The sequence below is a fragment of the Thalassophryne amazonica genome, chromosome 6 (genome assembly GCF_902500255.1).
Source record: "Thalassophryne amazonica chromosome 6, fThaAma1.1, whole genome shotgun sequence".
Taxonomy (NCBI): domain Eukaryota; kingdom Metazoa; phylum Chordata; class Actinopteri; order Batrachoidiformes; family Batrachoididae; genus Thalassophryne; species Thalassophryne amazonica.
Genome location: NC_047108.1, coordinates 25,364,587 through 25,379,759, shown reverse-complemented (window position 1 = coordinate 25,379,759; position 15,173 = coordinate 25,364,587). Strand labels below are relative to the sequence as shown.

Sequence of the window (15,173 nt, the reverse complement as noted above, 5' to 3'; positions counted from 1 at the left end):
CGAGAACTGGGAACAGACACCCAAGGGAAGGGTAGTTCCAAAAGAGTCCGTGAAAGAAGTGGTGCTGGCTGTACATGAAGCGCTTGGCCATGCAGGCACCCTTCCCACACGGAAGGAGCTGGAGAAGCTGCAACTTTGGATTCCGAGAAACCAAGTCTGCCGAGTTCTCAAAGACTGTGAAGTATGTGGTCGATACAATGCAGGACGACGAGGACAAAGGGTGGATGGTTTCACCATAAAGAGTACTGTTCCATGGGGATCAGTATGCATGGATGTTGCCGGGCCCATGGGGGTGACCGGTAAGAAAGGAGAAAAGTATCTGTTGGTGCTTGTGGACTCTATGTCAGGCTATGTGATTGTTAAGCCTGTGAGAAAAGCCAACGGCAGCAGTGTGATCAGCATGTTGGATCAAGTGTGTTCAAATCTGGGGATACCTAAGGAGTTGAGAACGGACAATGGGACACATTTCCGTAACACTCAGGTCGACCAGTGGTGCCAGAAAAATGGAGTAATGAGAATTTACTCGCCCCCATACACCCCACAAGCAAATGGAGTTGTAGAAAGGGCTATTGGACTGGTGAAAAACTGGATCGGAAAAAATGCTAACACGAAGGAATGGAGTACTAAGGCCTTGGAAATTGGACAGGCCCTGAATGACCGCCAACGTGCCGGCAGGCCCACCCCTTCGCAAGAACTGAACCAACGCCCATTTTCGACACCGGAAGTGGGGCGGAGTCAGATTGAAAGGGACAGAGAACCAGAACCAAAGATCCCATTCAAGGTTGGACAGAAGGTGTGGGTGAGAGCACGAGATCACCCAACCAACACTGCTGTTAAACCTAAGTATGAGACCACAGATACAGTAGTGAAGATAGAGGAAGTTCTAAATTGATAGAGGAAGTTCTAAAAAACCCAGAAGTTTTACTGGAAGATGCAGAAGAGGTGCCACAAGAAAAAGGGGGCAGAGAAACCCTTATGCATTATTTTACCACTGGATTAGACGCCTGGGGAAATAAAGCAGCAAAACCAAAGAAGAAGTCAGCCGAGTACCACGTGACACCCGAAGAATGGGTGAGGAAAAGGAGGATACAATCTAGAGGGGTAGTGGCTAGCAGAGCGGACACTCCTAGTAGGCCGGACCAAACAATTAGGGTGCGGCTCACAGTGCTGATGGTGTTGGTTCCCTACATGGGGGTTTATTCTGTCGGAGCACACGTTGACCTCCTGGAAGAACAGCAGCAGTCAGACCAACCGACTCAAGGTGAGGAAAAATCAAGAAAGTCTCGGAATCGCTGGATGTTTCCCTCCATTTTCCGTGGGACAAGGAAGAAGTAAAAAGAAGCGGCTGTTTGCAAAATGTCGCAAGGACCAAGTGTAAATAGAATACCCATTATTAATAATCGAGGAAGATTTGGACCCTACATACAAAGTGTCCTCGGTGCTGAGAAACTATACTTAAATTGGCCAGAAAAAGATTTTGAAGAAGAAAACTGGGAACTAGCATCTAAAGGATATTTTGTCTCAAATTATGAATATAAAAGAGATGCTGAATTAACAGAGACAACAGGACAAAAAATACTCTCTGACCTGAGTGCTGAGCGATGCAAGTCTGCGGTATTGGTACATGAATGGACGCCGAAAAATGTCCCAATCGATTCCAAGTTGTCCAGATACATACCCATGGATATTAAATGTGATTTACCTACAACTCAAAGACCTAAGATTCACAGTGAGATGGGGGATTAATTACGTTGAGCCACTCCAAGGAATCTACGTTGAAATATACCTTAACCAGTGCTTGATCTGGATGACAAGCCCCAACATGAAACGTCTGCAAGACCCAAGGTATCCCGTATTAGATAACCAGACATTAAATTTGAGAATTATTGATCAACCTCTGGACTGTATGGCCTGTTTTACCCAATCCCCCGGTGTCCAGACTTATACCCCTGCATCTTAAACGTGGTGTATGTACAGAAAAGGGGCTACAGATTCAAAATAAGATGGGGACCTAATTATGTCGATCCATTACAAGGAATGTATGTGGATATTTGGCTTGGATCTTTCCAGATTTGGACCAGTAGTCCCTATATGTTTAAAAGACTTAAAAAAAAAGAGGCACAATCAACTTTTTATTTGATTGAGAACCAAACTTTGCCAATATGTACGACAGTACAGTACCTTGACATCGAAAAAGGTGGAAGTGTTCCGCCTATTAGAAGTGGATGGCAAACCAGAGTACTAGTGGGGCTTTTGCAACCCCCAAAGGCTATACTGATATGACTTGGCATAAAGTCGGGAAGAGGATTATTTCGGAGATCGACTCCTCTGTACTCTGTGATGGCGCAGTATGTCTACAATGGAGCGGCATATTGGAACGCCTATGAGGATATCTTGCACCTACGTAGAGAATTGAATCCAGCATCTTCACAGTGTTTCTTCACACCCCAGGGACCACCGCCTGAAATGAAGGAGTTGACAGTTGTCACTTGGCAATGGGCGTGGCGAGGACTGGATATTAGACTCCCGTGGCCATCTCCCTTGTTAAACATTCTGCTTCAGCAACGAGCATCAAGTGTCCCTGGTGAGAGCATGAGACAAACAACAGCACCTAAGATCATCTATCTCCGAGATGGGAGAACCACAGGAAGACAACGTGATCACCACGCAACCTCGAAGGATCAATGACAGACCAAGAGAAAGAGAATCTGGAATAGAAATGCCACCACTGCAACAACCTCGAGGGCAGGAGCCGCTGCCACAAGTACCAAGTGAATTCTACTACGAAAATGTTGGAATAAGGCAGCAGCAACAAGAGCGGCCTTGGAAGAAAAAGTGCCTCCAATGTTGGAGTTGGATGGCCAGACTTACAGCATTATTAGTCGGCATTGCTGTACTTCTAGCTATCCTGTACCATTATGGTAGTACGCCCTGGACCTTAACCCATATCAGGGTCCAGTACGCAACAACTAAAACTTTTCAACAGACATGTTGGGGAGTTGAATCAAGAAACACCTACATGATAGGGGAGCAGAATTCTACAGAGAAATGGGCAAAGATGAAGAACCTAACTCAGCAGATGCAAAAGAACAAGTGGCTGCAATACCTGAAAGACAGTGGGGAATTTCCAACCGTCACTACCAATCACAACCTGACCACCGGAGCAGAGATCCTTCAAAACCTACAAGTGAGGGAGAAAGAGATTATCGTGGCAACCATCTTACGGTTAAAACAAAGAGAGCGAAGAGAAGTAGGCTGCACTTGGATAAGACCTGAACCTGGCGAGCCAGCCTGGTATTGCTCATGGGGATGCAGAGTACTACTGGGCTATCGAGCAAGATATTGGGAGAAAGAAGCTGTTTTTCCAGCATTACCAAGACATGATGTTTGCAGAATGATAATGCCTACCTGGAAACATTGGGGAAATTATAACCTCACCTGTGACAACACCCGCAGCAGAGTGCCGAAAGTGGATAATACATCTACAATAATCCCTCCGTTGAACAACGCTACTGACATAGGAACAGGAATACTATATTCCAACCCAACCGTCATCTCACCAGTAGGATTGGTGGGATCCACAAAGATATCACCAACACAGAGAGGAATTAAATTACTCCCTGCATCGCCAACACAAGATACCCAGCGAGTATTAGAACCAAAAGTTAAAAGTATCGATAACGTGATTAAAAAGAGATGGAAGGAGATTAATGATTATTGTGTAAAAGAAAAAGTAGCAAAATTAGATAGATGTTATTGGAATCGACCTATTGGATGTAAATCTCAAAATTATATGGTGCTTACACCAGTTATTGATTTGATAGACAGGATTACTTACTACAAATACAAGAGGCAAAACATGATGAATGGCTCAACGACACCTTACCGTGGGTCTGGAGCGTTCCACTGATACATTTTGAGGGGAATTTTCCAAAGGGAAACATGTGGACTGGGCAGAGTTTGCAAGGTCCACATAAAGCAAAATTCTATGTGCAAAAACTACCAAAACCTGATGAGCTAAGGTCAGTACCTCGGGATGATTTTAGCAAAATTGATCAATGCGTGGCAGATAAAATCTATAGAAGCTTACATGGGACAGAATACCATAGTAGTTTGGCTGAGGGTTCTGGTAAATCCCCCCGATGTCCCATAGACCAAATTAAGACAGGGAATTGGCTAAGATGGGTATATAATTGTACAAAGTTGTTACAAGTACCAACCATTAAGGGGACCCTTCAAGCATGGCAGGAAGGACTTCAGCGTAGTAAGGACGTCACCTGGTGGGGAATGGAGAAATTTGAAATTGAAAATTGGGTATTCCCCTGTTTAGATCAAAGTAATAATTATTGGGTTAAATACCAATACATCGCCACAGTCTACTCCAGAGATAGAGCTACTTGGGCTAGTGTACTCTGGAGACCAAATCCTTATGTTACGCCACGGCCATGGAAAATGATTTGTAATAGGCTTAATACTACATGCACAATAAGCCTTGCCCACCAAAATTGTAGAAAAGTTCCTGGCTGGGAAGAATATTGTGATGCTTACTATGACGGCGAGTACGACACTTACGGCCATCAAACAGTTTGGGAGAAGAACGGTGCTGGCGAATGGATAAGAGCTTTTCCACCCAACGTTGGATGTGCCAAGGCTGTCCTGGGACATGGAATGTCGAGAAGGAAGCAGATCCTAGGCCACATAATGCCATTTGTTGGAGATGCTTTGATAATGCTTGAAGAAGGATATGCTTTCAAGAAAAGTCTGTGTGAAGGACGAGAAATTGTCGGTTACGAATGGTTGGGACCCAATCGGATTTACAATAATGGTACATGTGAATTGCCTGCAGAACATTGGTTAAGTTGTGGAAAAGGAAGAAGTCGGCATGAATGTTCTTGGTGGGAAAGAACGCAAATAATCGCTGGAGGAATCATCACCACTTTTGCAGCAGAGACCGGAGAAGTCATTAAAGAAGGTCTCGAAGTAGTGACTGGTTGGATTGGACATTTGTTTGGATATCTTTGGCCCTATCTGTTAATCATAATAGGACTTATTATTGCTGCAGTAATTGGATATGTTTTGATAAAAGGAAGTTTCGCAGCCGCCCTGCGCTTGTGTGGGAGGAGCGCACAACGCAGTGAAATGGAGCCCCTCCTCCGTTAGGGGAGGAGCGATGGAGCCTACAAAGCTTGACGCCGAGACACGCCCTGTTCATTCTGCCTTGGGGGAGTAAAGGAAGAAGAAGCATCTACATAACAGCACACCAACTTAAGGAGATAAGTAAAAAGAATAAGAGAGCACAATGTCAAACAATACTGGCGGCATAAATGACACCATCTTTAAAGTGAGTAGAGTGGAGTTTATTGCACTACTGTTAATATGGCTGCTATACTGCTGTGTCGGCCGTTGGGACTTACGACAACCACTGCGAATAGTAACGCTACTACATGGATGTGTCAGATTGGCGATCATCAATCTGCACTATGGTCAGAGTGACTTAGGGTTGTCTTTATTCATCACTCACGTCCTCGGTCGCTTTAATCGCCGTTTGACTGTTGGGGAATATGGCAGTACACATCGATTACAATTTGGATGGTGATAGATATGACAGCAATCTTTTACGCCCCGGCAGTAATAGCTGACATTGTGTGCGAAGCTGTGATGGCCCTGACCCTATTGGCGTACATAGCTACGTTAACTGGAGCCATACAACGCAAGAAACCCTGGCTCTACAAACTTGGACTTATCATAATTTGGGCCTTAGGATGGGGAATATTATCATCTTTATACTGGCTGTCCATGGTTAGTCAACTACTCCTGCTGTTATGGTTTACGACCTATGATGCTTGCTTCCCGCGTACAGCTCCTTCAGCTACAGCGGGAATGGTAACGTCATCACCGTCCCACTCTCCTACGGTGATCATGAGGCAGCTCTGGCGTGCATCTGAATAATCCCGACGAACTCTTTTGCTTGCTTGCAATATAATAGTTAAAAGACTAATGTTTCCTCTTACACTATAGGGGGATATAAGATGTATTCATTGTCAAGCCACCCTGGAACAAGCGATCTACTTCTGGGAGGTAACACCGACTCTGTGGTGCCCGACGTGTTATAGCAACAACTTCGCTGTTCAAGTGGCACGAGGAATAATGGGACGGAAGGATACATCTTTTCTGCCCCAGGTACCAACAGCAACATACCTGAAAATTGAGGCTGAGGCAACCGTGATTTGGCATTCCCTTGTGGTTGATCAAATACGAGCTGACACTATAGTGTCTTCAGAAGGATATATGTATTGCCCCGTGTTTACCAAAATGTGGATGTACCCTACGGGAATAAGATTCTCTACAGCTCATATCGCTGATGGCTGGATCATGGCCATTGGTCCTTCATTACCACCAGCTCCACGTTCATCTACACAGCACACTGCGGAGGTTGGAGTGCAGACCGAGGATATAAACTGGTGTTTGGAGGCCCTCACGCAGGTGTTCCTGGAAGAACACCTTCAACAGCCCGAGCCTGAGGATATTCACGCTGAAGCTTCACCTCAACCGAAGGATACATCACCACGACCATCTACACCAGTTGCACCGTGTTATACACCCGTCACCCCCACTTCACCATGCGCACCATCGTACCCTGACGGATTATCATCTCAGGAATATGAAGCGACACCATCTCCATCGGAATTACCATCACAAGCATCGCTACTGGAGGAGCAGCCTTCTGACGGCGACAGCAATCTACAGATGGGCGGAGAGGAGTACGTGGTGCTGGATGAGTGTCGTTCAACTCCAGCTCCTCCTGTTCTTTCGCCGATAGTGGATGAGAAAGAAGTGCTCACCCTTCACCCTGTTGACGACGACAGGGATGTTTTTATGGAAGTATAAAGAGATCGGCAGAGCTTCAAGTCATGGAGGGGGTGTCAAGAAAGATGACTTTAAGATTGCTTTCAGCTTGTTTTCATCTTGGAATATAATACGTGCCATGGGATTAATACACATGTTGTTGGATTAAACTGGACAGTGTTTGCTACTTTCCTGGAGTAAGTGAGGTCATACCGGACTTTTCCATTACAGATGGGGCGGCCCATGGAATGAACTCAGTGGTGAAGACGATGGAATATGTCTAAGATGATTCTAAAATGACAAAGTATGATCAAATGAAGTATTAATGTGTTAAAAGTAATATCTAAGAATGATTCCAACATAACAAGTATGATTAAATGAACTATTAATGTAATAAAAGTAAGAGTTGATTAGAAAACGTATGTTACAAATAAGTAAAATGAATGATTATATGAGTTGTTTTTCATAAAGGGTGCAGTTAGAGAGAAAGAGGAACTAAAGTTGTTTTTCAGTGCAGTTACAGAGAAAGAGGAACTGAAGAAGTTGTTTTTAGTGGAGAGTCAGAGAAAGAGGAAGTTAGTGATGTCGCAAGCGAGGCCAGAAGAGCTGATGATAAAAACAACTGAAAATGATTAAGATGTGATAAGATATGAAATGAATAATAAGGAATGAAAATGTTGTATATGATCATATGAATTGTTTTTATGTGAAAAAGAGTTGTAATGAAATGATTGAATATGATTGATGTGATTCTAAAGACATGATTTAAAAAGAATGAATTCTCAGAAAAGCTGACGTGTTAACGGAAAAGAGGAACTGGAGCTAGTTACTGGCAGCCGAGACATAAGTTACGAGAAATAAGTTCCGCAGATGGCTTCCAGTAAGGGAAGGAGTAGGGGGGAGGTTTTGAGTCACCATCATCCCCATGGTAACCAAGATCAACTCAACAACAACAAGAGTTTTCATATAAAAACTGCAAAACAACAGGAAACGGGGTTATTCTTCCAGGGAGAGGTGCTGTTGTCACTTCTCCCCTGCTACGAGGAGATCACAAGACTTGACCATCTTGTGAGCTGCAATTGGAATCATGGAGTGAGCGGATTGGAGACATACGAGATCATTTGAGAGAGTTTTCAACTCCCACTCAGGCCGTCCAGTCACGGAGTAGCAGAGCATTGGAGAATAATCACTGGCCTTAAGTCTGAGTGGGGAAGTTTCAACGTTTTCTCTCTCAAGGATCATCACATCATACCAGAGTGGATTAGATCAACTTTTGGTTGATTGAAGAAGGAATAAACTCTTATGTGGATTAATTTCCTGAAGGATTACAACATCGCACAAGGATCGTGGTCAGCTAACAACTAATAGCTGATGAAGAGGAAATCAAGTTCATCGAACTGGGGATTTTAACATCAAAAAACCTCCTTCCCTCAGTCCTAGGAAAATTGTTAAGAAGTTAATCCAGTCCAGTCAGAGTAAGATCAGACAGCATTATTAAATCAAAACCAAAAATCTCTGCCAATTATTATTCTGATTATATTTGAATTATTGTTGTGAAATTATCATCATATAACCGATTTTGATTATGTTGTCAGCACTTGCAAAACCTGCAATAAATTTCCAAGCATGCAGTTAAAGTGTTAAGGCTCGGACATTGGATTTATTGATGCTTCTCAAGGTGTAAAAGTTAAAGTTTTTTGGGTGTATAACATCAAAAAGTGCTCTAAAAGGTTAGTCTGGTTTTTAATTAAATTAACGCATCCTGGGGACTCACTGTATGAGTCACTAAATTTAAAATCTAGCAACATTCCAAGAGCCCTGATCCATAAGAGGAGAGCTGCCATTAATGGGTGTGGCCGGCTCGTATCCTGGTTCCAGAGGAGGCTATTCAACCGGGGTGCGAGATCAGCGTCAGCGGGGTGGACGTCCGGATGGAGGCAGTGAGCGGCTAGATGAATCTCTTCGCCACCAGCTTGAACAGCCTTTGTGCAGCCCTGCCGGGTAATACCCCAGGAGACACGAAGGTCGGACCTCAGAGACGGAGAGCTGGTTTTTAGTACACAAACACACTCATCGGAGGGTGAGGGTGTGCCTCGTGTATCTAAAAGAATAAATAACGGGATCTGACACGACAACAGCAGCATTTCATCCTTTACAGAAGGTCAGAAGATCCTTGAAATCTTCAATGAAGCCTACACCAAGCTTGGTCTTCCCATCAACCTGAAGAAGACACAGGTCCTGTATTAGCCTATACCCTGCATGGTCATTTCAAAGCTTCCTGCTGTGAAACTGCATGGACAGGTCCTGAAGAACGTGACCCACTTTACATACTTGGGCAGATGTGTCATCAAACGCATATATGGATGACAGGATTAAAACACTGACTCAAGTGTGCAGGAACTGCCTTCGTCCAGGTTGCACCCATGTTTTCAACAACAGAGACCTTCAACATGAGATGAAAATCCTTGTCGACAAAGCTGTTATCATACCAACCTTGCTGTATGGATCTGAGACCTGGACCACCTACCGCCACCACTTGAAGACCCTCGAGCAATAGGGCAGCGCAGTCTCGTTTGAACCCCTGCATGATATTGTGGGATTTGACCACATCTGGGGACAGACTGCACAGACACGGGAGAGACTAGTGTCGGCATTTCAGCACAAACCATTTGGTCCGGCTCGGTAAACTTAAAAGCATACTCGCTGCCACCTAGCAGACCTGCCTGTTTAAGATGTGCTGGTTTAAAATGGTTTCCACTGAAACCATCCTCCGAATGTTTTGTGCTGACACTCCCACACTCCGCCCGGGGATTAGTCTCTACCCACAAACAGCATTACTTCTAACAGAAAAATGGTGTACTGTTTTGTTTTTAGCTGCAATCACTGACGCAGTCACGAAAAGTGCAAGTTTTTTTGGTTCCCATTGAAGAAGGGAAGATGAGGCAAATGGGAGAGGTCATGTTGGTAGGTTTTAGCCTGCACACCTAGCAGGGAGTAGCTGCATTCTCTCGCCTGCAAAACCACCTCAACATGTTTGAGCTCCGGGTCACAAACAAATCACAACACATGTCCACTTTCCATCGCATCTTCACTTTTTCTTTGCATTTTTACTTTAGTTGCCATGTAATTTGCCCAAAAACTCAGAGAAAGTGCCATGTTTCTGCTGAGGACAGATGAGGGCTGTGCCTGGATGTAAAAAAAATTATGTAATATGCGTCACATTTTATCCTTTTAGCGCCTGCCCTCAAATGAGACTGTGATGTGCAGTTCCACCAACACTGCCTGAGCAGTATCCTCCACATCATAACCCTAATCACAGTCATCATCACCACCATCTAACCTTCGTATCTGATTTAGATAAACTGATCAAAGTTGCTGTAGTATGAAAAGAATTTCCATATTACTGATAAATATATCAAAGGTGTATTTAAGCTGAATTTCGATAAAGCTCTAACAACATCAGCGTCCTGGCTGAAGCCAAACTCCAGAGTATAGAGTGTGTCATCATCAAGAACAAGCTTCGGTGAGTGGGTCACGTCGTTAAGGTGGATGAGATCTTCTACTCTCAGTTGAGTTAAGGAAAGTGGTCCAAGCGAGGGCAGAAGAAACCCTACAAGGACTGTAGCACAACCTCAAGAGCTGCTCCATTGACTGAAATACCTGTTGTAGAACAAGTGAGGGACCTCGTCAGCTGGAGAACAATGATCCACACATTGGTGGAACTCTTAGAAAAAATGTAGATGAGCAACACAGCAGAGAAGAGAAGAAAGAGGGAGAGAGAGCAAGATCCTGACTGCCAGAAGCTTCCCGCAACAACCACATGCAGCATCTGTCAGAAACAGTTCATACAAAGACTGGGCCTGTTTAGTCATCTCCACATCCACCATCCATTCTGGATTCAATCAAGTGACAATTTTCCTCACCACTGAGGGATTGCCACTTCAACAGTTAATAATAATAATAATTATAATGAGTGTTTATATCAGACTTTCCCATTAATAAAAGCACAAAACAAAATAGACTCTAACAATGAAAGAATAAATGGCGATAATAAAATGTACACTACAATGATGCACAAAAATCCCAAATTACAGAGCTCATAATACAGAAAAAAGGTGGACTTATATCACTATTTACATTCCACCGGGGGTGGCTGCGTCACGGGCCAGTGACGACATCACCTTTGCAACGGCGAGGCTGCAGATGCTGCATCCCAGTACTTTCATTGCCATCTCTCGGGATTTTAACCATGTTACTCTTTCAATATCCCTTCCCACTTTCAAGCAGTTTGTGGATTGTAAAACAAAAGATAATAAGACAATTGACCTACGGTGTGCTAATGTCACGGAAGCATACAGTGCCACAGCCCTCCTCCCGCTCAGCAAAGCAGACCATAACCTGGTTTAGAGCCAAGTTTGCCGCCAACCTGTTATCACCAGAGTGGTATGGAGGTGGTCACAGAATGCTGAAGACCGTCTTCGTGGATGTTTTGAGGTGACCGACTGGGGTGTGCTCTGTGATGCACAGGTGGAGGACATCAAAAGCATTATCAACTACATAAGGGATTATATCAACTTCTGTAAAGACAATATTATCCCAACCAGGACTGTGTACCATTACCCCAACAACAAACCCTGGGTGACCAAGGACATCAAGGTGACACTGAACAAGGAGGCTACATTCAGGAGTGAAGACAGAGAGGAGCTGAAGAGGGTGCAGCAAAAACTGAGGAAGAAGATCACAGAGGGGAAGGACAGTTAGAGGAGGAAGCTGGAGAGCAAGCTCCAGCAGAACAACTTGAGGGAGGTGTGGAGTGGGATGAGATCCATCACTGGTCATCATAAGAAGGCAGACCAGATGATGGAAGGAGACCTTCATGAGGCCACAAGTTAAACCTATTCTTCAACAGGTTTGACAACATGGTCTCTGCCCACACTTCCTCCAGCTCCTCTCAGTGCTTCCTCTCCCCTGTGCACTTGCCTCACACCTCAATCAACACCACCCCCCTCCTCCCACCAACCTGCCTCCACTCTCCTCCCTCCACCACTCCTTCATCCCCCATTACTGAGTCCAGAGGAGATGAGAAGAGAATTTAGTCGCCTGTGTCCAGGAAAGGCTGCGGGTCCTGATGGCCTCAGCCACAGAGTGCTGATGGGATGTGCTGTCCAGGTGTGTGGGATTTTCCATTACATCTTCAACTGGAGCATGAGCCAGATGGTTGTTCTTGAGCAGTGGAAAACCTCATGTCTGGGAGCAGTGGAAAACCTCATGTCTGGTTCCTGTGCCCAAGAAGAAGAACCCCAACATGCTTAATGACTACAAACCTGTGGTCATAACATCACATTTATGAAGTCACTTGAGAGGCTCATCCTGAGGCACCTCCACACAGTAGTGGAATCATCGCTCGACCCCCCTGCAGTTTGCATACCAGTTCAACAAGGGAGTGGAGCATGCCATCATCTTCATGCCATTATCTTCAGAGCTTACTCCCCCCTGGAGGAGACAGGCAGCACTGTGAGAGTCAGGTTCTTTGACTTCTTCAGTGCGTTCAACACCATCTGGCCTGACTTGCTCAGCAATAAGCTACGGTACATGAAGGTGGAGGCTCCACTGGTGGCCTGGATTGCCAACTACCTCACGGGCCACCCACAGTATGTGAGGCATAGAGACATTACATACGACACCATCAGGAACAGCATGGGGGCACCACAGGGAACGGTCCTGTCTCCCTTCCTGCTCACAGTCTACACCTTAGACTTCAAGTTGTGGTCACAATCCTCCCACCTGCAGAAGTTCTTGGACGACTCTGCCATTGTGGGCTGCATCAGCAGTAACCAGGAGGCTGAGTACAAGGAGTGTGGTGGACAGGTTTGTAGAGTGGTGTGAACTCAAACACCTGCAGCTCAAAGTATCTAAGATGAATTTGCTGGTGGTGGATTTCAGAAGACAAAAGATCTGTCTGAACCCAGTTCCCATTAATGGAACTGAAGTGGACAATGTGGACTACTACAAGTACCTGGGTGTCCACATAGACAACAAACTGGATTGGACTGTAAACACAGATGCTGTATAAGAAAGGTCACAGCCGACTGTACTTCCTCAGGAGGCTCAGGTCTTTCAGTGCCTGCAGAAATGTGTTGCAGCGTCATCTACACTGTAGTGTGCCAGGGCAGCGGGCTGAAGGTTGCTGACATGAACAAACTCAACAAGCTCATCAAGAGTGCTGGCTCTGCCCTGGAGGTGGAACTGGAGTCTGTGATGGAGGTGTTGGAGAAGAGGATGTTGAGAAAACTGCTCACCATCTCTGAAACCACCTACGACCCCTGCACACCACGCTGATGTCCCGTAAGAGCACCTTAACCAAAACACTGAAGCCACCGAGGTGCACCACAGAACGCCACAGGAGGTCCTTCCTACCTGTGGCAATCAGATTATATAACTCCTCACCCTTCTGCAAGATGAATACTTGTACATAACAATCAGAGTTTTTCAGTTACTCAGAGCTATGTGCAATATTATTAACATCTTGTGGAAGTGTCTTCAGTTATTTTGCATAAACATGTTGTCTTCATTGTTTTCACTGTAAAAAAAAAAAAAAAAAAAGTGTTTATTGTTTACTGTTTCGGTACTCTGATAAAATGTTTTTATTGGGATACCAATTAAACAACTGCAAATTATAAAAAAGACAATGTTCATACAGCCGAGGGTATTTTAGCATTGCGTTATTTTTTTCATTATTTTTTTAACAGGTGTGGATTGTACTCCAAAAAATCCGTTAAGCAGTTTCATAGTTTCGTCAAAATCTGACAAGAAACAATGCAGAACCTCAAAACGTCTGTGTATGTTCACCCTCGTGCTGAGTGTGATATTTAAAATGTTCCAGATCAGGAAAGTGTTATTTTGTGTGTGCCGTGCTTCTTGTGAGTGGCCTTTTTGTTTTGGCTCTTTTGTTTGAAGGTCAGAGCAGTATAAGGCAGGCCAGACCTCCCTGCTGTACTCCTTCACACAGCGATACAGACAACACACTGTACCCTGCTTCGTGTCAGATGGAGACCCCTCAGCGGACGACGTGCAGGCCCAGCCAGCGTGGAGGTACTGAAGAAGCTGGAACACACTGTGAGCCCTGTCAGATCAAACCCACACCTCTCTTAATACACTAAGCTAAAGTGAGAACTCAGAGCTTATCCATATGAATGTCTGTTTTCGAATCGTAACAGGAGTGAGCACTTGTAAGGTTTTGGTGCATTTGGTCCAGGACTTGACACTCACCTGTTTCCAATTAGGTGTTTTTTGAGCATTCATCAACCTTCCCAGTCTTTTGTTGCCCGTCCCAACTTTTTTGAAATGTGTTGCAGGCATTCATTTCAAAATGAGCAAATATTTGCACAAAAACAATAAAGTTTATCAGTTTGAACATTAAATATCTTGTCTTTGTGATGTAATAAATTGTTGAAGAGGATTTGCAAATCGTATTCTATTTTTATTTACATTTTACACAGCGTTCCAACATCATTGGAATTGGGATTGTAAAAGCAGGAGCATAGGTGGTGGGTTCAAGTTATTGTGGCAGCACGGTGGTTTCCTCCAGGTGCTCCAGTTTCCTCCCACATTTAAAGACATGCAGGTTAGGTGAATTGGAAACTTCAGGCCCAGGTCTCCCTTGCAAAAGAGATCTCAATCTCAATGGGATTCAATGGGGATCAATTAAAATCAAATTGTATCATAGTGTGGATATGATCAGTCAGTGTAGATATACGCACATCACCAGGTGCAAGGCTACTGCAGTGAACATGAAACAGTAAAATAGTCTGCGCACTTACACCTTTGTTACTGCCTTTATGGTGTCACATTGAAGACAGTAACAGATCTCACAGTACCAGATCTCACAATTCTCACAGATCCATTGAAACCGCATGAAAATGCTGTTGTACATATGCCAGGCCTGTATGTAGCGCTGTAACGCTTCTGCGAAAAATGGAGGAGAAGACGTGGTGCTAACAACAAAAGCTAAAACTTTAGAAGTCGGCTCATTGATTAAATAAAGTCTTTTAATCTGACCTGTCCTCAGGATTCATCATCACAAATGAAAACTGTTCCCCACATGACACCTTTGTTTTGGAAGATGACGTCTGGAAATGTGTTAATTCCTTATGATGGAAGTTACTTCCATCCATCCATCCATCCATTTTCTTCCGCTTTATCTGGAGTCGGGTCGCGGGGGTAGCAGCTCAAGCAAAGCTGCCCAGACCTCCCGATCCACACACACCTCCCCCAGCTCCTCCGGGGGAACCCCAAGGCGTTCCCAAGCCAGCCGAGAGATGTAATCC

At 44.6% G+C, this 15,173-nt stretch overlaps 1 protein-coding gene across 1 annotated transcript in view; it reads left to right on the top strand.

Moving 5' to 3' along the window:
• cfap74 (cilia and flagella associated protein 74) overlaps positions 1–15,173 on the top strand; it is a 434,220-nt gene that overhangs the window by 319,270 nt on the left and 99,777 nt on the right. Inside the window, 1 exon segment of the mRNA XM_034171458.1 lies at positions 13,804–13,938. Coding sequence (XP_034027349.1) covers positions 13,804–13,938 — 135 coding nt within the window.